General features: G+C 45.4%; 1 protein-coding gene across 1 annotated transcript in view; it reads right to left on the bottom strand.

Annotated features, from left to right (window-relative positions):
* The window catches only part of LOC147689529 (uncharacterized), a 145965-nt gene that overhangs the window by 83431 nt on the left and 36798 nt on the right, over nt 1-25736 (bottom strand). Inside the window, exon 4 of the mRNA XM_086937864.1 lies at nt 21349-21501. Within this exon, the coding sequence (XP_086793990.1) occupies nt 21349-21501 (153 nt within the window). The remainder of the gene's footprint in view (nt 1-21348; nt 21502-25736) is intronic.

The following is a 25736-nucleotide window of genomic DNA, read 5'->3' on the forward strand; positions in this document are numbered from 1 at the left end:
ACCCCTCATCAGCCAGGATAGCTTGAATCCAGTGACGCAGTGAACCTGGGACCCACGTCTGAGCATACCCGGCATACTCAGGGTGAGGAAGCAAAAGACACACAATTGATGGACCTTCATTCTTTTGCTCACCATGTCACCCCAGTTTAGCCCTGGCCATGTGCAAATCAGTTTTTAAGCACAATTGACCCGAGTGCAAGAGTAATTGTGAGGGGAGACTTTAACTGCAGATTTGAGCCAGTGGTGAGATCAACCTACCCGTTGCAGAGATCCTCATTGTGCAGATCCATCACACATTGGTAGGCAAACTAAAACATATTTTGAGTAGGATCCCCAGGGAGATTGGGGGGGTAATAGTTGTTAATAACTCAGCTAATCAGTGTCACAATAATGACTACCGTAAAGCAAAGAGAGAGCTTATTATGGCAGCTAAATCAAATGATTTCACGACACTAAAAGATAAAAAGTTCAAGTACAAAATAATATTATTAGTGCAAACCAAGAAAAACTGGGATGGCAGTGTCTGGACAGAATTGAATATTGCAGCCAAAACCAAAGATCACCCAGGCCTCTGGCGATGGATAGCCAAAGGTAAGAAACTGGGAAGAAGTAAGAAGGACCTTTTCTTAAACGAAGGGACTTGGGTCAACTATGTTTCAAAAATATATTCTGGGACTAAAATGGACTCAATAAATAACCAGCAAGGACATATAACAAACCCCTCAATAATCACTCCATTTTTTAGTCTAGAGGACACCCTAGCAGCAATTGATGCCGTAAAGTCTGGGAAAGCCCCAGGCCCAGATAAACTACCAGGTGACCTGTTGAGGCATGACAAAGCTGTTTGGAGGCCATATGTCAATCTTCTCTTTTATGCAATGGCGGACGGCGCCCCACTACCGGAGTCATGGAAAGGGGCTGAAATTATTACTAGTTTTAAAAAAGGTGACCGCCAAGACCTTGCAAATTATCGGCCTATCCGTTTAAACAATACTTTACAACAGATTTCTGCTAAGCAGATTTTATCAAAACTATATGATTGGATTGTGGAGAATCATATTTTATCACAATACCAGGCAGGGTTTAGAGCTAGAACTATTACAATTGACCAGGTCCTTAGATTTCTTTGTATGAGTCGGAAATATAAGATTAAAAAAAAAGGCCACTTGTACATAGCTTTTATAGATCTGAACACCGCCTTCGAACTCATCCCAGGAGATTTGCTCAGGAGTTCCCTAAAAAACCAAGGTGTCCCTGAGGATCTTCTTGTGCAAATACGATTGCACGAAGATAACTATGCAAAAGATAGATGGGGTCGGAGGGGAGAGCTTACTGAGGCAGTTCCCGTAAAGAGGGGTGTAAGACAGGGCTGTGTACTGGCACCCACCCTATTTTCATTATATGTAAATGATGCCACAAAATATCTTCTGGGGTGTACACATGATTCACCAAAGTTAGGTGGGGTGCCAGTACTAACTCTTTTATTTGCGTACAGCACTATTTTAGTATCTCAAACCCCCGAAGGGCTTCAATGTTTATTGGACTCATTTACCATTTATTGTGATTTTAAGGGTCTAAAAATTAATTCTAGCAAAACAAAATACATGGCAGTTAATCCACATAAATCATTCAAAAAGAACATAACTGTCAAAAAACAGAAGCTAGAATATGTGTCACATTTTAAATACCTAGGTATCACACTCGACACTAAAACTACCTGTTATCCGCACTTCCAAAAAAGTAAGACCATCTTGCTTCAAAGTTCCTTTCCAATACAAAAAAGACACGCAAATAGTATTACCAAGGCAGTGTCTCCTGCACTTAAAGTGTATAAACATAGGGTGCAATAGGCATCCCTTTATGGTTCAGAATTATGGGGGACCGCCTATAGGAATACTTTTGCGGGGGAAGAAAATACATTTCTAAGGAAGTTGCTATGTCTACCTGTGTGCACACCTGATATTCCTATTGTCATGGACTTGAACTTAAAACTGAAGACCTCCAGGCCTCTAAGCAAACCTGCCGAAAACTGGAGAAGAACTGGCTCCGTGGACGAACACCGGACAGCTACACAGCACACAAGAACGCCACCCGCAGACACTATCACCTCATCAGATCTGCCAAAAGGGCCTCCTTCAAAATCCGCCTAGACAACAACGCACACATCAGCAAAGAGCTCTTCAACATCGTGAAGGAACTCTACAACCCCAGCTCCAACACCAACAACATCCCACCTTCCAAGACCAGTGTGACTCGTTGGCCACCTTCTTCCACTGCAAGATCGCAGACATCCACGACAGCTTCAACACCACGACTGCCCCGACAACCACTGAGACCTCCGCCCCCACGACCACCATCGCACCAACCGCCTTCTCTCCTGGACCAAGATCAACGACGACGACACCATCAAGATCATGAACGCCATCCACTCCGTATCGCCGTCAGACCCATGCCCACACCACATCTTCAACAAAGCCAGCACAGCCATTGCACACCACCTCCGGAAAGTCATCAACATCTCCTTCGAGACAGCAACCTTCCCGGAGAACTGGAAGCACGCCGAGATCAACGCCTTACTCAAGAAACCCAAGGCGGACCCCAAGGACCTCAAGAACTTCCGGCCAATCTCCCTGCTCCCGTTCATGGTGAAGATCATCGAGAAGACCGTCAACAAACAACTGACCCGCTACCTCAAGAAGAACAGCATCCTGGACCCTTCCCAGTCCGGGTTCCGAAGCCACCACAGCACCGAAACTGCCCTCATCGCCACCATCAAGGAAATCAGGACCCTGCTAGACAACTGAAAAACCTCGGCCCTCACCTTCCTGGACCTGTCAGCCACCTTCTACACGGTCTGCCACTGCACACTACAAATACGCCTCCACGACGCCGGGATCCAAGAGAAGGTCCTGGACTGGACCACCTCCTTCCTCTGCGGCAGAACACAGAGCATCCCCTTCCTCTCCAAAGCCACCGAGATCATCTGCCGCGTACCCCAGGGCTCATCCCTCAGTCCTACGCTGTTTAAACCCTTCGCTGCGGCGGCAATTCCGCCGCAGCGCTGGGGGGGGGGGCCCGAGCGGCGCCCGCATGCTCGTGACAGAGCTGCTCCGTCACAAGCCGCGGTTGCGCTGTGCTCATGACGGAGCGGTTCCATCATGGCCCGCCCGCTTAATAGAACGCGCCGCGCAGGCGCAAAATCAGCGCCACGCAGGCGCGGCGGCAGGGCCATGACAGAACCGCTCCGTCATGAGCACAGCTCAGTCGATGCTCATGACGGAGCGGCTCCATCATGGGCATGGGAGGGGTTAACATCTAAATGGCTCCTCTCGCCCATGTCACCCGACTGCACAACCTCAACATCATCTCCTATGCCGATGACACCCAGCTGATCCTCTCCCTCACCAAGGACCCCCACACCACCAAAACCAACCTCCACGAAGGAATCAAGGCCATTACTAAATGGATGAGGAACAGCTGACTGAAGCTGAACTCAGACAAGACGGAGGTCCTCATCCTCGGTTCCACCCATTCGGCCTGGGACGACTCCCGGTGTCCAACCGCACTGGGAACAGCTCCAACACCCACCGACCATGCATGCAACCCAGGAGTCATCCTCAACTCCACCCTCTCCATGACTAAGCAGGTCAACGCCGTCTCCTTCTTCTGCTTCAACACCCTCTGCATGCTCTGCAGGATCTACAAATGGATCCCCTCTGAAATGAGAAGAACGGTCATCCAGGCCCTCGTCAGCAGCAGGTTGGACTACGGAAACACCCTATACGCAGGAGCCTCGGCCAAACTCCTGAGACGGCTGCAACGCATCCAGAACGTCCTGGCATGCCTGATCCTCAACCTCTTTCGCCGCAGCCACATCACACCACACCTGAGAGACCTGCACTGGCTCCCCGTCAACAAGAGAATAACCTCCAAGCTCCTCACCCATGCACCTGCAACCGCCAGCTCTGCTCCGCCAGCCTCGCCCTCTCCACAGTCCCCCGCATCCAAAGAGTGACCTCCGGCAGCAAATATTTCTCCCACCTCTCAGCCAAGACCTGGAGCACCCTCCCCACCAACCTATGGCAGACCCAAGGCCTGCTGGCCTTCAGAAAACTCCTCAGGACCTGACTTTTAGAGCAGTAGCAGCATTTCCCACCCCAGCGCCTTGAGACCCTCACAGGTAAGTAGTATGCTTTACAAATGATACGATTGATTGAAAACGCATGGACCACCAGCCTTCATTAAGACCATTGCTGTTTTGGGTGCGATTGTGGACCACAATAGAACTAGCAAGTTACAAAGAAGGGCTTGAAAGGATTCTAAGGTCTGACAAAGGTACTAGCCTCCAGTGGGTCAAGAATGCACACATGTGGTTTTGCAAACTTGGGTTGAAGCATTTCCGGGAAGCACCTACTTTATGAACAGCAGCCTCCAAAAAATATTGAAACTGCTTTCTGGCGTTCATACAAAATAGTGTTTCCCATAGCCCAGATATTGGTAGTTTAACGTCTCAGTCCCTTCTTATAAAACCAACCCCAGCTTTTGAGGAATATCTGGATGAAGTGCAGCCTCAGTTGGCAAAATCTTTGTACATGAAATTCCGCTATGGTGTTTTGCAAATCAATTCAAACACAGCTAAATGGGGTCGTAGAACTGGTGAGAAAAATTATGAAGACTGCTGTGTACTATGCCAATCCGATGTACAAGAAAATGATGTACACTTATTATTCTTCTACCCTGTATATGCCACCCCAAGGCAAAAATGGATTAAACCCATTTGACAAAACTTGGGAATTAGGGGGCACATTATCAAGGGGGTTTATCTCCGCTTTTTTGGCTTTAAAAGCCAAGAAAGCGGAGATAAAATTATCTCCTTATTACCTAGCTGTCGCTAACACCAGTTAGCGACAGCCAGTAGGAGATAGCGACCATCTTGGGCCCCACTTTGCATGTCAGTGATATTTATCACTAATGACATGCAAAGTCGGCGTGCCAAGATGTTAGCGACTGGAAACAGTCGCTAACATCGCTATCTCCTATTACCAACTTTTGGAGATATTCGTGCTGAGCGCGAATATCTCAAAAAAGCTAACGCCTGCCCTGAGCAGTTCTTAGCCATGTTATCCAATGGGAGGTGGATAACATGGCTAATAGCATTAGCTCGGTAAGGCATGAATATTGCTGACTTTTCAGCGATATTCATGCATTGCGGCCGATTTTTATCGCATTTGCGATAAACCTTGGTAATACCAAGGTTAATTTGCGATAAAAATCACCGCAGCTCAGCGCTAATTTTTGTCTCTAACCAAGCAATAGCGATAATTATCGCTTTTGCTTGGTAATATGCCCCTAGGTCTTGTTTTGAGGCGGATTGAATATTAAAAAACTGACTTCACTGAAATTTCTTTTAGGGTCAGTAGATATTGTTTGCTGTGGGTATACTAAGAGGAAAAATGGGTTGAAATTTCAATGTTCTAAATTAAATGTGTAGTCCTAATATCTAATATGCACTTTTTTGCGCATGCACTTTAGAACTGTTCAGAGATTAGGCAGACCGTGTTGCTGTGTATGCTACGTCTTGCTCAAGTTCGTTTATAAGCACCTTTGAAGCATTTGCACTTTTATTGCTGTTTAGTCTCTATGAGAGGAAGCTCTATTTATTACATTCACACTTCTAGTATTGTATTTTACCAACCCAACCTGGATTTTCGATTCTCTTCATGGTTTAATTACATTGGAATGTAAGCTTAGCATTGTTAATATATTCTATTTGACATATCAATTGGCGGCATTTTATTTAAATGTAAATATTTTAGTATCTACACTTGCTTAAGGCTGCACCATTGGAATGTTTTCTATTTTAATTGTGTTTTAACAACCAATATGTATGAACTGCTATTATTTATCTTTTATGTTTTTTTAAAAAAACACGAAATAAAGATTAATGAATGATACAGTGTTCATGATTTTTCTATAGAATATGTCACATACAGAAGCATTCGGGTACAATACTCTACTTACAAAATCTCAATACCTCACTTCCACCAAATCTATAAAAACTGCTGAAAACTGCAGACACAATAGGCTATCTTTAAAAACTAAACACACAATAGGCAACCTTTAAAAACTGAACTACCTTTAAAAACTGAACACACAATAGGCTACCTTTAAAAACTGAACACACAATAGACTACCTTTAAAAACTGAACACACAATAGGCTACCTTTAAAAACTGAACACACAATAGACTACCTTTAAAAACTGAACTACCTTTAAAAACTGAACACACAATAGACTACCTTTAAAAACTGAACACACAATAGACTACCTTTAAAAACTGAACACACAATAGACTACCTTTAAAAACTGAACACACAATAGACTACCTTTAAAAACTGAACACACAATAGACTACCTTTAAAAACTGAACTACCTTTAAAAACTGAACACACAATAGACTACCTTTAAAAACTGAACACACAATAGACTACCTTTAAAAACTGAACACACAATAGACTACCTTTAAAAACTGAACACACAATAGACTACCTTTAAAAACTGAACACACAATAGACTACCTTTAAAAACTGAACTACCTTTAAAAACTGAACACACAATAGACTACCTTTAAAAACTGAACACACAATAGGCTACCTTTAAAAACTGAACACACAATAGACTACCTTTAAAAACTGAACACACAATAGGCTACCTTTAAAAACTGAACACACAATAGACTACCTTTAAAAACTGAACTACCTTTAAAAACTGAACACACAATAGACTACCTTTAAAAACTGAACACACAATAGACTACCTTTAAAAACTGAACACACAATAGACTACCTTTAAAAACTGAACACACAATAGACTACCTTTAAAAACTGAACACACAATAGACTACCTTTAAAAACTGAACTACCTTTAAAAACTGAACACACAATAGACTACCTTTAAAAACTGAACACACAATAGACTACCTTTAAAAACTGAACACACAATAGACTACCTTTAAAAACTGAACACACAATAGACTACCTTTAAAAACTGAACACACAATAGACTACCTTTAAAACACACAATAGACTACCTTTAAAAACTGAACACACAATAGACTACCTTTAAAAACTGAACACACAATAGGCTACCTTTAAAAACTGAACACACAATAGGCTACCTTTAAAAACTGAACACACAATAGACTACCTTTAAAAACTGAACACACAATAGACTACCTTTAAAAACTGAACACACAATAGACTACCTTTAAAAACTGAACTACCTTTAAAAACTGAACACACAATAGGCTACCTTTAAAAACTGAACACACAATAGACTACCTTTAAAAACTGAACACACAATAGACTACCTTTAAAACACACAATAGACTACCTTTAAAAACTGAACACACAATAGACTACCTTTAAAAACTGAACACACAATAGGCAACTTTTAAACACTGTACACACAATAGGCAACTGAACACACAATAGGCTACCTTTAAAAACTGAACACACAATAGGCTACCTTTAAAAACTGAACACACAATAGTCTACCTTTGAAAACTGAACACACAATAGGCAACTTTTAAAAACTGCACACACAATAGGCAACTGAACACACAATAGGCAACCTTTAAAAACTGTACACACTTTAAAAAAAACTGTACACACAATAGGCAACCTTTAAAAACTGTACACACAATAGGCAACCTTTCAAAACTGTACACACTATCACAAATCTTCTTATGTGATCTACTTCCATTACCTTCTGCAGTATATTTACTGTTTTGCATCTCTATAAAACCACCACAATTAGACATTACTTATCTATACACCTATTAACCTTCCACCCTACCCTCCTCCAGCCTGTACCATACTAGGAACTTGGCTGCTTCATCGGACACTATCCCAGTTCTCAATGTCTGCTCACCCTTCTTGAGCTCCATCGTACATGTTAAGTCCACAAAACAAAGAGGGACATATTCACAAGAAGATATCGCCACCAGAACATCACTTTGAGCGATGTTGTGGTGGCGATATGACCTTCTCCATATTTACAAAGTGGCATTAAGCCACTTTTTGTGACTTAACGCCGCCTTGTAAATAAGGCCCCTTTACACGCTTCGCTTAGCGTGAAAGGGACATGAAATGGGTGTATCTGGGGAAGTTCTACTGCAACATCCATTGCTTTTGGTGCTGTATTATGTTAGATTTGGGGGTCTCTGGTTGGCACAGGTAGGCACTGGTGACAAGCAGGGACCCTCTCCTCTAGTCAGGATAAGGGGATCACCCTCTAAAATAACTCCTGCTCACCCTCTAGGTAGTGTGGCGTGAGCAGACAAGGCTTATCTCAGAAGCGTTTTACAGGTTAAGCATTTGTGAACACATACAGTAACTCAATGACAACACCACAAAAGGGATACCACACTAGGGTTTGTATAAAAATAAGTATTCTTTATATAAAAGGCTTTGCACAAGATCCAAATAACGTTTTAAAATGAGGTCACAATACTATCTTAGGAAAAGTGTTCTTTGTTCCAAAATGCGTGTCTTGAACAGGCTGTGTGAGTCGTATTTCTTCAGTTCGACCCGTACGGTGATGAAATACCAAACAGAGTCTCACGCGCGCAGCGGACGCTTCTTGTTCACTGCGCTGCACACCAGGTGCGAGTCATACACAATACCTTGAAAAGTGCGTCCGACGCGGACGAAGCGCTGGCAGGAGTGAAGGCAAACCAGAGACGGTGTTGCGGCTCCCCGAGGTGAGTCCGGCTCGTTGCAGGCGTCTAGGAGCGAGGCGTCGGCTTGGGACTCCGGGGAGGTGCGGACGGTCCGGGTCTTTCTAGGCGTTCACTGCGCTAGGCGGCATTCGAGCCGTACCTTCAGTAGCGGGCGCTGCTTTCCAGATGCGGCCAGCGCGGCATGATGCGGCCGGTACATGGTGTACAGGCCGGGCTATGAAGTGCGGGGTGGTCTCAGGGATCAGGAACGCGGTTCGAGGCGGCTGGTACGCTTCGAACGTACGGGACGTTCTCTGCCTTGCGATGTGCTCCTATCCTGACTTCCAGCGGTGGGGGCGGCGAGGCGAGCAGTGAGGCTCCAAAGGGGGGAGGGTGAAGGAGAGTGCGGGCGGCCCTGGCTGGACATTGCGAGCATGGCTCAGAACAGAGCGGAGTCACACGGTGCAGGCGGTCGGGCACAGGCTTCACAGCAGACAGGGGAACGAGGCGCACTGAGATCGTAGCTCCAGTGGCAAAGGAGATTGTGCCGAGTCCAGCAGTTTGTTAGTGAAGGCAGGAGGAGTCCAATAGTCTTGGGACTCCGTTCAGGGGGCAAGCTCACCCACAAGCCCTTGGAGATAGTTGAAGTACAAGCAGAATAAAGTCTCTTCAGTCTTTTCCTCTCCTTTCACAGCAAGGCAACCTCTGCAGGCCGATCCCCCAGGTCAGGGACTGTACTCCTCCTTGCAGCTTTCCCAGTTCCTTCTTGTTGGGCAGAGGTTCCTCCTGGTTCAAGCAGGATCTCATTTCTTAGGAGCAGGGCTCCAATATTTATACTACAAATGTTTTGATCTCCCAGGCCAGGGGGCCTTTGCCTTGTTCAGTCCAGTTCTTGAGTACTTTGTTGTGGTGACTCTGGCTTGTTCTTTCAGTGTGCAGGGCAAAGACATCAGACGCTCCACAGGAGGTGGACCGAGCATTGTAGTGGCAGAGCACAGCCCTATTCAGAGTCTAGGGGCACTCCCCCCACCTATCTTGGATGTAATCTTCCTATTCACCACTTGGCTGCCCAGCCTGTCTCCTGGAATTCCCCAGCCCTGTCACTCACAGAAACCAGACAGCAGATACACATCAGAGCAGAGGCGGGTTGAAATGGTTAGGCAAGCAAATACCAGCGTTCTAAAAGTGGTCTTAGCAAACACAGAATATTAAAATAAACTTTACTAAAAGATGTATTTTATTATTCTGAGTTCAGGCATACTAAAATCGAATTTCTACCATGTTCCCTGAGTCTGTTAGGATCATAGGATGTAACAATTCTAACAGCCCATTCTGGCCTATGAGAACAGGTAGCCTTGCAATAGTGAAAAACTGAATTGGCTGTAATTCACTATTAGGACATGCCACACACACCAGGGCTTTTCCTACCTTATACTTACAATGCACCCTGCCCTTGGGCCTACCATAGGGGTGACTGATATGAAGTTAAGGGAAGGTTTAGGGACTGGCAAATAGGTGCAATTGCCCAGTCAGCATGACAGTACGAGACTGCACGCTGGTTCTGCAATGGCAGACCTTAGACACATTTTACCAGGCCGCTTCTGTGGGTGGCAAAACCAGCGCTGCAGACCCACTAGCAACATTTGAATTTACAAGTCCTGGCACTCCTGGTGCACTTTACTGGGATCTGACAGTAAACCAAATAAACCAATCATTGAAACCAATCAACATATACACTTTCTACAGGGAGCACTTGCACTGTGGCACTGATTTGCAGTGGCACAGTGCCCTGAGCAGCTACCACCCGCAAATCACATGAGGCAACAGCAGCAAAAATGGAAGGGAGACCCAGGCCAATGGTGCCAGATCCAACACATTTGATTTACAAGAAGGTGTAAATCTGAGGCTGCACCAAAAACTAACGCCATGCAAGAGCAGGCATTAAAATGGAGAAACGAGGAGAAATACTTTTATTTCTCCTCGTTTTTGCTTTCACTATGTCTGCTGCATTTTGCAGCACACATAGAAATAGCCTCCATGTGTACATCAAAAATCATGAGAAAGAGAACACAATGCATTGTCTGGCAACACTTCTTAAAATTCTCTATGAGGTCCTAAACCTAATCCCCAGGTTCCAGCAAATCCACTTCCTTCTGATGCTTTGGTATGTTGAACAGAAAAATATGACATGCTCGGCCGATTTGGCCGCCTAAGGGCAGAACAGGCAGAATTTGTCACAATGACTCGAGTGACAATTCCATTTGACTGGAAAAGAGAAAATAGGCAAGATCCCCTTGCAAATTTAATCCATTGGCTGCTGCCGTCGGACAACGGTCGTCGCGTGCACTACCGTGGTAGTGCTGCGCTCGTCCGTTGGCCGACTCTGCCCCACCCGTTTTTTGAACGTTTAGCACTGGAGCTGAACGTTCAACGCAGCCAATGGGTTAACATAGAAAGGCTTTACAAGGGGGGGGTTCAATCTCATCTAAGAATGCTTCCAGATGGTAAGGTACTGTGAACTCCAAAAAAGAATTAGTAAGAACCCAGCGATAAGAGGGTATAGAATTTGGTTGTTAGTATAACACCAATAGGTGACTTTTAGCTCAGATTTAAAATTAACCCAGTATCTGCAGGGAAAACCAAAGATTCTTGTACCCAATCTGGCCCAGCCGATCTTTCGTTATCCAAAGCCAGGCAATCTTACAGGTCATCTATGGCCACATAAAATGTCATGAGCTCTGGGGTAACTCAAACTCTCATGCAGCATAAAAGGCGTCTTAACCCAGCTGGGTCATTGATGCCTTCAAGGCCATATTGTAGATGTAGGGGACAAGCGGGTGCTAGCTGGTAAGCTACTTAGGTTCCACATAAAAACGATTTTCTATTATCTCTAAGGGTCTAGTGTCTTGTTGGAAGCAGAAAAGCTCTCCACCATACAGAGTGGCTCCTAGTGCCGGACCTTTGTAGATTTCAAGGGCTGGAGTCACCGGGTGAAAAAAGGAGCCGCGGTGAGCCCTCAAAATACCCCCACAACGTATTTTGAGCCCACGCATCTGAATACGGGGTAACCAATCAAATCTATAGTGAGCGTAACCCCCAGATAACATCTGTACTCTCTCAAGAGAGAGTACAGAGGTGTACATCGATAGGCCTGCTGGAGGTGAGACCTGCTTTTTTTGGTGCCTTAGAACTTGGTACTTTAGGTATTTTACATGGGCAACAATTTGATATATCTATTCTGGCTTTACAGTCTCAGGTGACAACCGTTAGTAGGACTTGACCGAAAGGAAAAGATATAGATTATAAGAAAAGACCGAGTGAGTATGGGCCTTATTGGGCTCGTATAACACTACTTAACTCGTCACCTGATTAAAGAGAACACGTAGAGACACCACACTGGTTTGTAATATCTAAGGCCTGACACAATGTTTCCCTATTCTAAGACACACTAAATACTAACATAATACCCTTTGTATCCTGAGAACTCAAGATACAGGTTGTGGGCCTTTCACAACTCCTTCACGTCTCTGCGATACTAAATATATATTGGATATTAAAGTTTGGATTATGATTTGTCATAGAATCTTGCCCTGAAGAAGGCTGCTGTGACATCAACAGCTTGAGATGAAACTCATGTTAGCAAGGGGCTCGTATAACTAATCAAGGAACAAAAAGAACTATTGAAACCACGATCTCAACTCATTACTGTGTGCCTGGAGAACAGTACTGATAATTGCTTGTAGTCAGACCAGGGCGTCAGTCTAAACTATCCAGGTTAGAGAGAGAAAGAAATCTGTTCGAAGTCGACACTGGAAAACCATCCCCAGCAGCAACCTTTGAGGACAAGGGCTTAGAGCCCACCCTTTCCCTGGGTGACAAATGCTTATAAGAAAATGCTGGGGGGACAAGGTTAATGTTTTCTCTCACTAAACGGGCCCTAGCTCCTCTCTTGGCCAACCACTGAGCCAGACCAGGGTTCCCACAATTGATAACAACACAATCCCCTCTAATGTTTTTAGGTGATGGACCCACCCTCCTTACCAATAGGATGTCATCATATTCAGGGATTTTGAAATCCATATTATTCATCAATCAATGACATACCATTTTCTTTTGGTACCCATAAGACTCTTCACGGCATCCCTGGTGTGGGGTAACTCCAGTTAGAGTGTTCACATAGGGACAGCAGGTAGGGGTCAGACAGGACTGAGGCTGAGGGGAGTCGCTTGAATCAGCGAGCTAGGCCCTTCTCGATGCGCACAATCCTAAAGTTTGAACCCATGAGCCATCTGCCTCTCTTGTTCCTGACTCTGGGGGGCACAAATCACTTGGAACTTGGGAGGACTGGTCAGAACCTACGCTCTCCAGTAACCTTGAGGGGACAGCTGAAGGAGTTATATTACCAACAAAGCTAGCCAACTGAGGCTACGTCAAAAACTGACAACCTTAGGCAACAATTAAAGAGGAAATCAGCAGGCTAACAGTATGTTCATGGTACCAAATCTTATTGAAAAAGGGAGAAATACATGCATGCACAGAAGACGAACATCTGTCCAAAATGCCATCCCAGTCGATAGGTGGTAGTACACCATCCTCAGCTGTAGGTCTAATTGAAGCCTGTCCAGAGAGCAGCAATGGGCGCGGGGGTCTACAGACTCATTGTGTCCACTACTGCGACTGAAACTGCATTGTAATTTAGCCCATCCCCCATGCTTAGTTTTATGCTTCCTTTTGGAGCTAGGTTCACTGTCACTGATTTGCGTGACGTACGGATTGCAGAAATATGTAGTGGGCAGGGCAGCAATCTGGTCTGTAGCCATATCCACCATTAATCCAGGTGGAATGATGGAACCTTTGGATGGACCTGCCGGGGAAGCTAGACGACAACCAGAGGCAACTCCAAAATCCAAAGAGAGACACCTTTCGGTCAGTTCTATTTTCTTTGAAACAACGTTGACAACACGAATAAAAAAAAGACTCTAGAGGTAAGGACTCTGTTCTTTCTCCGCTATGCAAGGACCTCAAGAAAATGTGGGGTGGGAGTGAAAAAGTGCTAAGCCCACCTAGAGATAGCTCAGCCAGGGCACTACATGACAACAACAGGAGGGTCAGCAAGCTACAAATGAAAGAAAACAGGCCTTGCCTCTACTTTCAATATGAGACTCCCCCCCCCCCCACTCCTGGGTCCCACCTTGCACTGGAAAAGTCTGGGGGAAGTAGTCTCACCCCAAACCGGTGCAGGGACAAAAAGTTTAGCAGGTATGTCCAACCCCCAGTAGCCCGTGTCTACATAGTCATGGAAACTTCAAATGCTAAAGCGGCGATAATGGGCTTGATCATACGCCCTTGTGAATTCACATAGAAGTTTAGGTTCACACCAGAACATGGGCTTCTATGGGAATTCACAAGGGCAGATTATCAAGCCCATTATTGCTGCTTTAGCGGCAGTTTTCTGCTGCTAAACCGGTGATACTTTTAATACCGTTTCTTGATAATATGCCCTAAGGTTCCTTTGCCAAGGCCACTAGGGCAAGTAAACAAAGAAGGGGACACACAACACACAGGGAAGTATTCACAGCACCTGAATGATTTCCAGATGGTCCAGCGGGCTCAGGCCGGTAGTGGGGCCAAGTTTAAAAAACCAAGAAGAGGGCAGAGCCCAACCTCCTCTGCTCTCAGTCTGGCTTGGATGGCTCACCCTTGGCATGGGGTCTGCCTGGTCACAACCCATGCGTGTCCTGTGCCACAGGCTCAGGTGCAACACTTTGTAGCGCTGATGATCAGGCAGCCAAGCCCCTCTCTGATCGTTGGCATCTGACAGCGCAGGGATCTCTGGGACTGAAGGTCCCTTCCAGAAATGCAGAGATGCCCCCACACACTACAGCGGTAGTCCTCTTCTACTATTACCTTTACTCCTAGGTATATATAGTTTCCTTATGATACAACAGCATCTACCACCAGCACAATGTTATCACCAGGACATCCATGGGTAACAGGGCACTCTATAAATGTCATTAAAAAAAGAAATCACTACCAAAGCCATGCACAAAATCCGCAATCTATGTAAAATGCATTCTCTTACTAGAGAGATTCGCTTCTGCACAGAGGTCCCTTTTTGCATAGTCAAGGTTGCAATTAACTAATTTGGTATCAGGAATTTGGAAAACTGCATTAGTAGATTTGTGACCCTTCCATACCACTTACTCATCGCTAGAACGCTATGCCCTCCGCCCTGAACACCCAAGGCTGGATTCAGAAAGATTGATGTATAATTATGTGGGACTTACTATTGTAGTACCTTTAGCTTACTCATGAATTTCACAAGTGAAGCAGGATCACCCCTGGCATTCTCCTGGAATTAAGGAGTGCAACAAGTGTGATCACATCAACATCTTTGAGAATCGGGCACCTCTACCTTCACACTATTGCCGAGCTGACTGGCTCTTCATTAAGAAGAGTGCCCCCCCTCCACAAACTACTTGCAATAGTCCTCAAAGCCTTTTATAGTAATCCCAAAATGTTCTTTCTGATGCCAGATATATCTCTTCCTGCAACTTAAAATTAGCTGATCATTGCTTCTTAACCGCACATAGACTCCACCCCTGCACCTCTAGGTCAAAGCACTGGAACACTCTTCCACTGGCCATTGGACAGTTCAAATGTCATGTGCTTAACTGTTCATGCAGCCAGGCTTTAAATGTGCTGGGTCCCTCCAGCTCTCAGACCGGATAGTATTTTAGAACAGACTTTGAAACGGGTCCCTATATTCATGCCCTTGACTTCCATGGGATTTCTGAACAAAAAATGTAATAAAGTTTTAGGGAGTCCATGTCAGTGATTCAGTTCTGGTTTATATTTCACACCTTGTCCTGAATCTTGCACTCCATTAGTGTTAGCTATTTCCTAAGCCGTGTTCAGGTGTTTATGACAGCCGCGGCTGCGAGCTCTGGACTTGACACTAAAACAGTGTGAGTTTCTCACAATTCCTGAAAATGGGAGGTTCGGAATACATGCTCAACCAATCCCTGTCCCTTCTCCACACAAACAATCCTTAACAAAGCCAATAGTCTTGTCTAGTTTAGGTGTTCCTTTGTTGTTGGGTTATTATCTATACTAATACTAATATTATAAAGAGAGAAGTGGAAACCTTTGAGGAGGGTAAACTCAAGAACTACAGCACCAATCACAACACTCAATACACCATTGGAAAGGGTACTTTCAGCAGATGGACAAAGGCTATACATCTGGCCACCATATACATTACAAAGGTCAAAGAACATAGGGTGTAAAGTAGTCCCTTGTGGGCATTGTCGTGGGCGTGTTAAATTCCAGTGGGCGTGTCATGGGCATGGGCGTGGGGGCGTGGCAAGTTATGTTATGTTATGTTATCTGTTTTGTAAAGCGCAAACAGCTGCCCCAGCAACGGGGCGTCCCGGCGCTAGAACCATAACACAACCAGCTGAGACAAGAAACGAGACCTACAAGGAGGGAAAGAGATGGGTTTTGGTCGCTCTGCGGAAAGCTAGCATATTGTCAATGCATCGGATGTGGAGGGGAAGGGAGTTCCATAACTTGGCCCCCAGTAGTTTGAAGGAACGCCCTCCGATGCGGCAGAGCTTTGTGTGTGGTACCATGGCTAGATGTTGCCCCTTGGACCGGAGATTCCGTTTGGGATTATAGGGGGTCAACAGCGAACGGAGGAGCTCTGGACCTTCGTTCTTCAGGATTTTAAAGGCGAATATGAGGGCCTTGAATTGGATGCGGGCTTCGATGGGTAGCCAATGTAGTCTGTGAATGGTCGCTCTCGCCGAGCACCTTCTAGGGAGACCTACTATAGCCCTTGCAGCCGAATTCTGGATCCGTTGGAATCTCTTTATTTCAGATTTGTTTGCTCCTAACAGCAGGACACTCGCGTAGTCCAACCTGGACAAGATGGTAGATTGTACGATCAGTTGTCGCGTTTTGGAGTCAAAGTAGCCTAAGATGGGGTTCAGACTTCTCAGTAAACCAATACAAGTTGCGGCAACTTTTTTGGTGTGCGACTGGAAGCTAAGAGTAGAGTCCAGCCAAACTCCTAGATTTTTTGCTATAGTTTTCGGGGGGGGTGCTGGGCCCAGTGATTGGGGCCACCAGAGGTTATTCCAGTTGTCACAGTTTTTCCCCATTATCAGCACCTCGGTTTTGCCACCGTTGAGCTGGAGGCAGTTTGCTGTCATCCATTTCGCGACGGCAGTCAGTCCATCCCGGAATCTCGTGGCCTCGGGGGAGGGGGCCTCATTGAGGCTGATAACCAACTGAGTGTCGTCGGCGTACGATACTATTGTGAGGCCCCATGTCTTGGCAACCTCCGCCGAGGGTTGCATATATAGGTTAAACAAGGAGGACTGAGGGCAGAGCCCTGTGGGACTCCTTGTCCTATGTCTTGGGGTTGGGAGATGAACGGAGGGGCAGATACCCTGAAAGATCTGTTGGTTAAAAATGATCGGAACCATTGAAGCGCCGAGTCTACGATCCCGATGTTTTCAAGGCGTTTTAGTAGGATGGCATGGGAGACCGTATCAAAGGCCGCGCTGAGATCGAGCAGTATCAGCGCGGCACTTTTACCGGTGTCCATGATTTCCCGTAGGTTTTCCGTGGAGGTGAGGAGCGCGGATTCCGTGCTATGGCCCGGCCTGAACCCATGTTGGGAGGGGTCCAGGATGTTGTTTTTTGCCATGTGCTCACTGAGAATTTTGTGGGCTTCCGCTAGTTTCGCTACCCATGGGAGCAGTGAAACGGGGCGGTAGTTCTCCGGTTTAGAAGGGTCTAGGGAAGGTTTTTTTATTATCGGTGTTATTATCGGTGTTACCCAGGCCTGTTTCCAGCAGGTGGGTACCGTGGCTGTGGTAAAAGAGAGGTTAAGGAGTGAGGTCAGGGATGGGAGGAAGAATTCCAAGGCTCCCAGGAAGTGAATTGGTCTCATCGGATCTGTGGGGGCACCAGATTTCACCTTTCTACAAAGTTTGGTGAGTTCTTCACCTGAGATAGCGGGTAGGCAAGTGAGCCTAGAGTCTCCAGAGGTGGCGTTGGGGGGGCTGATGTCGTCTGGACTATCCTGGGTGAAGGCGTTGTAAATTTTCTTCACTTTTTCCGTGAAGAAGGTGGCTAGGTCTTCGCATTGCTGCGTGGAGGTGATGTGAGAAGCTGGTTTGTCACCATTTTGCAATTTTTTGCACAATTTGGAAGATAGTTTTCGTGGGGTTGGGGCTAGCTTTTATCTCATTAGCATAGAAGGTAGCGCGGGCTACCCGGATTGCCTTGTGGTATGTTCTGAGAATGTCCAAGTATGCGCTTTTGTCCTCCTGCTTGTATTCCTTCCTCCATTGCCGTTCCGCTTTTTTACAATTTTTCCTCATCGTTTTAAGGTTCTCGTCGTACCAGGGGTTGGAAGGGGTGTTTCGCCCTTTTGTCCACTTGGCTGGTATAATGGCGTCCAGTCCCTTGGTGATCCATTCCTGGAAGGACGCATATGCTGTTTCAATGTCGTTTATATCCTCCAGGTTAGGTTCCCCTAGGCTGACCGCTAGGTCACATTGTTGGAGTTTGTGCCAAGGTCGTTTTAGGCGTGCGGTGGGTGATTTTTTTACGGGGGGGGAGTTGTTCGGGATTGAGAGGGTTATTAACGAGTGGTCCGTCCAGGCCATGGGTTTGGGGTCGTCAGCTTTGGCCTCTGGTATGTTAGTAAATACCGGGTCAAGCAAGTGGCCCGCGACATGTGTGGGGGTTCGGACGAGCTGGATTAGCTGCAAAGCAGCTAGGTCTGCAACGAAGTTGCTGATTTTGGCATCTGAAGAATCGTCTAAGTGGAGATTGAGGTCTCCTAAGATCGTGAAGTTGGCCGAGCCAGTGATCATGGCGTGTGCTGTCTCAATAAGCTCTTCAGTGAATTTCGTAGAGGGCCCTGGGGGTCTGTAAATAAAAAGGCCAGAAAGAGTGCAATGGGGACTTGTGGAGATTTTGAAGCGAGCGCATTCGCTGTCCGCAATACTTATCTTTTGGAAGGAGCAAGTAAAAGAGGATCTATGGATGGCTGCAATGCCACCTCCTCTTGAGTCTCTATTGATGCAAGTCATAGAGAACCCGTCCGGTATAGCTAGATTGGGGATGCTAGTTAGGTCGTCTTTAAGCCAGGTTTCACACAGAAACATTATATCTGGGTTCTCATCCATTAAGAGCGTTCTTACCTCCGCATGGTGTTTGATCAGGGATCTGGCGTTCAGCTGCATGATGGTAAGTGACGTTTCCTTTCTTTTGTTCTCTTTGTGGCTGATAGGACGTGGGTCAGGTATGACCAGATTACAGTTTTTGCAGTGGAGGGCGGTACGGCCCATGCATCCCTCTGTATTGTTACATCTAGGGCCAGGGTTGAGCGACCTCAGTATCTTGCTGTCATATACGTATGATTTTTGGGCAGGGGTTCTGGCGAGAGGCGAGGACTTGGCGAGGACGGGCGCAGACGGGCTTGCCTTAGGCGCGCCTTCGGCGCGCAAACGGCGCTCCCGCCGCGCTCGTCCGCTGCGCTTCCTGTGTAAGCACATTTGTAGGTCGTCTCATCAACCTCAAAGTTAGCCACCTTTACTCCAGTGGACGTGTCGTGGGCGTGGTTGTGGGGCGTGGCGTCGCTTGACCACAGCAAGGCGTTCATTATGGATGTCGGCGTATCGTGGCCGTCAATCATATATGGCTGTGGAAATGGGCGCGTACTACAAACATAAGCGCCTCAGCTTCATGTGCAACTTTAAAAATATGGCCGTATGCTAAAGTAAATGCCAGTGGAGTAAATGGCCGTATCGTGGCCGTGCAAACCCACAATATTAATTTGCATACAAAGGGGCGCAGCTACCAACAGCAAGGCCGCGCCAACATACCTTTGTCATGATTGGATGAGTCAACATTGTCAGAGGGAAGGAAGTAAACAGGCGGCTTCCGGGGACATTGACAAGCCGCATTGACATTACGCTTTAACTTGCTTTGGGCACTTACCAAAACACTCTAAACGGCTACGTCACATGGCTACACAAAACCAGGCAGACTACGGAGAAAAAAAGGAGACATCGCTAACACTCAAACAAGCACTCGCAAACACACATTTAGGCAGGACAAATCTTCACATGCGCACATTTGCACCGGTAAAACATTCCAAATCGGCATGCAAAGACAACGAAGGAAGTAAAGATAACGCAAAGCATCAAGCACACACAAGAAAAGTAGTAAATAACCGGACAACGCGCAGGCACTCAAACCACTAAATAACCGATCACGCACACACAAACAAACAACTACATAGACGGACAACAAGCACAACGAAGAACATGAATAAAATGACAATGCACAGGCACTGGAAACACCTTTATCAAACGCAAATTCAATCAAAATATTCAAACAGGCCCCAACAAACGCACATTCACGCTGCACATTTATTACAACTTAGGAAGCACACACAACAAAAGAAATACAAATACAAACAACTTACAAAGCAACCTATCATCTTCACACTTACCAACACTACATGCACAACCCCACAAACACTTTCATAAGAAAATAGTACATGAAGTGCCATCCCGACGTGAAGCTGCATAAATAGCACTTCCGTTTCAAAACTTTGGGACACACAATTTCAATATAAACGCTCAAACAGAATTTTCATACTGTACTGCAAGTTAAAATTTACAATGGTAAAGCGGAAAACTCAACTTGCAAGGATAACATATAAAACACGCGCACACAAAAATAAGCGCAGTGTACAACCACATTCCAATGAAACCAAAATGTTGTATACCGTGAAATCTTAACCTCATAGCTGCTATGGAACGTCCAGCTCCAGTGCTGGACGTTCCATTGCGCAGGTGCAGTTTAAACGTTCAACGGCCGATGGCAGCACTACGGAGGTAGTGGTGCCGTCGGCCGGTGAACGTGCACAGCACTTAAGGGGTTAAAATAAATTAAACTTTAACATTACAACCATTACACATACATTTTCTACCCCGGACAACGTTGGGACGGGCTGCTAGTATGGGATAAAATAACAGAAAGCTCAGAGAAAAACCAAAATACTGGTTGGGTGGCACACACACACACACAGGAAAGTCACGGCAATACCTGCAAAAGTCACGCCCCATGCAGAGATCCCCCAACCTTTTATCTCATTTGAGCTCTGCATGCAGTTTTTCCTAAGAGTAAAGCTATGTCAGTTGTGCCCATGTACCTCAAGCAAGCAGTCATTTGCCCGTTCCACTGACCTGTTAACATGTTTCGGGTTCTATGGCACTCACATATCTATGACCTTTTTATTTTTTGTTCCACTCCACTTGTTTCCACTCCACCTGTACTAAGTGTATTCTTTTTGTAATGTACAACACTGTTTTTCAAAATGTTAATTGCGGCTGCATTTAAATAAACACATATTTTATTTTATTTCATAAATAAATGCTTATTTTATCTCAGCATTCTTCTCTAGTACTCTAAGACAGAGTGTATCAGTGTGCTGTACAATTATACAACATGATGCACAGCTTTTTACTGGAACCTGTTAATAAGTAACCATATTAAATAATTGATAACGATGATGAATCATTCGTGAGGGTTACCTGGTTGGTGGCCACCTGATCTTGTAAAGTTGACACACCGGTACTCGTTGCCTGCACAGGGAATGTTCCCCGTGGATGTGCATCCATTAGAGGACCTGTCGTTGAAGCAATTTGGACACATGAATCCGTTTGCCACCCCTTGTGCATAATGCTCTAAAGGAAAAAGGAAGATACATCTCAGGAGTTTTTCCACTACTTTTGAGGAATAAAACACGTCACAAAAGTGATGATGTCCAATCCAACGTCAAAGAGATATGAGGACCTGTCCTTACAGAACCACATCCCTCCTGGCAAGACTGCCCCAGTTAGCCGCCTCCACAAGGCAGCCACTCACTTCTCAAATCTCCAATATACAGGTCGCCCATTGTGCATTCCTGGACAAACATACACTTTCCAGACAGGGGATAACCAAGTCCATCGGTACATCTCCTCCACTGGGGACATGCTGCACCAAAGGGCCTGCCAGTCTCACCTGCAATGCAAGCTGCCCCAGCATCTTTATAGATGAATGTGTTAACATTTTCCCCAGAACCTCTGACCACGACACTGTGGCCCGTGGACTCCACAGAATAACTTTGGAGCCAACCCCATTGACCTCATATAATGTAGGCTGAGAGGCCTTTTCACTCTCTACTGGGGTAGCGAAGCCAGGCCATCAAGACTTATTCTTGGAGAAGTATTTATATAGCAAGATAAAGTAAATAACACTCAAACAACTCAAGATGGAAAAGACTTTTGTTTACAGGTGTGTTAAAGAGTAAATTAAACACAATACACGGGGAACCCTGGAAGGCCCCAACTCCTTCTTGTGTTGAGGAACAACATAGAGCGCTCATATAGTGTCCTGCACTTGGTTGCTGTGACATTGGTGTCCCAATGGGCTACGCTTGAGTTGAACCAGAGAACTTTGGGACTTGCTACGAGGGATGCAACGTTACATTATTGCAACAATCTTATGATATTTCCGACTCTGTCCAAATGGCTCTGACCCGGGGGGACTCATCTGCTGGTTGAAGCTTCAGCTACTCAACTTTGAGTGGGAACACTCTTCAAAACCTATTAAGGCTGTAACAGTTTTTTAGTTTGTAGCAACGGAGGGATGTGATAGTGGATCGATACTCACTGTGAAGTCCTCCATTGATTATGGATGGTGTTATCACACTCCCGGTCCCAACTGAAATCTTCTAGTTGTAAGGTACACCACCAGTCCCCATGAGAACAGGTCTTTAGGATGGAGACCCAGCACAAAGAAAAGTGGTATCATCTTTATAAGTTCCGCCATCTAGACTTCGTCTTTGCGTCCTTGGATTTGGAGATGGATGGCTCTGGGTTGGGCTCTATGCAATGACGCATCCTTCCAGGGGCGGGCTGGGAATCCAAAGCATCTCTGGCAAATTTTGCAAGACCAGCCCCCCAACGGTGCAGAGGCTGTGCAGTGAGAGAGCCTGACCACTACAAAGGGGGGCGTTGAAGGGGAGGGTTCCCCACCCAAAAACATTTTGGGGAAAAAAAGTGCATTGTACAACACATTTTTCACTTTATATGTTCAATTGTTTTAGCTTTAAAGCATAGTAAATGATGAGCTTAGTGTGCAACAGGATATAACCACCAGCGCATAGTAAACGGTGCATAGTAAACGATGAGCTTACTGAGCACCAGGATATGACCACCAGCGCATAGTAAACGGTGCATAGCAAACGATGAGCTTACTGTGCACCAGGATATGACCACCAGCACATAGTAAACGATGCATAGTAAACAATGAGCTTACTGTGCACCAGGATATGACCACCAGCGCATAGTAAACGATGCATAGTAAATGATGCATAGTAAACGATGAGCTTACTGTGCACCAGGATATGACCACCAGCGCATAGTAAACGATGCATAGTAAACTATGAGCTTACTGTGCACCAGGATATGACCACCAGCGTCTCTCATCTCTGCACAGCCTCTCTCTTACATATATTTTGTTTTATAGCACCTCTCATACCAGTGTAGGGTGATGGAGCACTTCACACACACACACATACAGAGACAATGTATCATACATGTGTAATCACATTATACAAAACGTTACATAAGGCAAAGGGGACTATAAAATGTAGGATTCAAATGCTACTGATACTTGTAGGGAGGTTTTAAGAGTGCTTGGTCTGGAGAAGCACAAATCCAACATTCAAAACATAACACAGTGGTTAGGGTTGACTTTACTAATAAGAATTTATTTCTACCCAAAAAAACTTTTTTAGCATCATCACGAGAAAGAAAGACTGGGAAAAACATAACTTTCTAACCTATACCATGCAGCTTGCATGCAGCTCGTTGATGGCACCGCATTGCTCATAGTGCTAGATTACTATTGGATCCTATGACCTTCACAGTCACAAAATAATCTCCGTGACAGTAGCCAAATGAGCTTTGCACAGAAAATATTGTTCTGTGAAAATGCATGGAACTTGATCTTTACAGCAGGCATAGTAACCCTCTGCGCTACCTGCGATGAGTCAAAACTGGCACTAGACAAAACACCCATCTTTCTCCAGCAGGTACTTTAATCACTAGAGTAATCTAGACACTTTTATTGTTGCCTGAAAACTGCTGAATACACAAGAAACTTGCTGAGCTTTTAAAACCGGCCCCCACTAACAAAACTGCCCCCCATCCTTCCATCCTCGAGGGGAAACACTGATGTCCAAGAGGGCCCGTCCAGCCTTGCATCCTCCATATTCTCCATCCTGCTGGGCGCTGTGCAGGTCATCCCATTATTAGGACACCCTCTATTTCTTAAGAGGAATTCAGCTCCTTTTTTCAAGGAGGAAGTCAGCTTCTCTACTCTTCACAGGTCACACCAGCCAAGCATATTCTAAGAGTACACATTTTGTCCCCAACCGGGATAGGACAATAGCAACCCTCCAGAATTTTGTTTGAAAGTAATGCACTTGTTTTGAGATGGTGCACAGATGTCCAGATGAGAGGCTTCTAGAGCTTATATCCCTCATTAGTGGTTTGGTGGTAAGGACAAGTAGTCTGACACCTTCCAGTGGTTCTTTATATCAATCGGCCAGCCTCTCTTTAGTCAGGGTAAAGTATGTCTCATTATTGAGTCTGGCTTCTGCGGTGACCATAGAACAACTGCCTCTTCTGTGCTATAGGTTCAGGGAATGCTTTCTCACTGGAGGTATTCCATATTTGTAACCATTATGAATCCACAGTCTTTCCACTATTGGGTTTGAGCTGATACATTCTGGCTGAGTTTTCATAACTTCTACTTTGCCGGGACTTTCAACTTACAGCAATGGCTTGCATTCTGGTAGGATCTACTGCTAGCATTTCTCTTCCTTCACCATATATGAAGGCACCTGACAAGGCTCCTGTCATACCTAGACCCACCAAGGCACTTCCACATTACTTGGTGGGAGCACACGCCAAGTAGTTTCTTGTGGCATCTTGTGCTATGGTTACCACCACCTCCACTTTTAAGACCCTTGCCCAGCAGGCATTCCAAACCTAGACCTTATTTTAGGGCAAGAGTAGCTGGCCTGGACTCACCATTCATCTTCAGCTAGACATTGCTGATAGCCTCATCAGTTGCAATGATTATTTGCCAAGGGATTGTGAGGAAATTCTTTGACTGGCCTACTGGTTCTAAAAAATACACAGCTGGACAGGGAGTGGGGTTGTTGCAAGTGAGCCAATCTGATGCCCTTTACATACACAGGCTCCTGGGATTCCTTGCTGTTGGTTGGGGTTTGGGGTTTGGAACCTGTCCTCCTATCCAAGCAATCCACAGCCAGCTCTATTACCTCAGAGAGGCTTCTAGAGCAACTCCGAAAAATCTGCTGGACTGAAATCTTTACAGGTGGGGGAATATTTGGGATATTACGCTTCAAGTGACCCTATGCCCCACAGCAATGACACTTTTCCCTATTGAGCTGATGTGCCTCTTTCCTACCTCCCACTCACATTTTTGTGAAACTTAAAAAAGGGAATTACTGTTTTCATTCATTTTTTTATATATATCTTTTTTATTAAGTAGACAAACAAAGGTCCTGCTGTTGGTCCATTAGCAAATATGTTTATATCTGTCTCACTGTTTTCATTCTTGACATTTTGGCCCTTTGCCGCATGTTCTTGTCACCAAGGTTGCCTCTTCTGCCTCCCTCTTCACAACTCAATTATAAGAATGTTCTGTAAATAATGTTATGCCACTGCTCTGTCAATCAATCATGACAAAGATTTTCTGAGCAGACGTAGCAAAATTGATGTATGCACATCAAATTCAGCAATCCGTGGAAGTTTGTCAGTTTCTTTCCCTTCACATACCGCACAAACTTTAAAAATTCCATTTTGCAACACTCTTGCACATCGCACTTTGGAACAGACCC

Source organism: Lissotriton vulgaris, chromosome 9 (genome assembly GCF_964263255.1).
Source record: "Lissotriton vulgaris chromosome 9, aLisVul1.2, whole genome shotgun sequence".
Lineage (NCBI taxonomy): Eukaryota > Metazoa > Chordata > Amphibia > Caudata > Salamandridae > Lissotriton > Lissotriton vulgaris.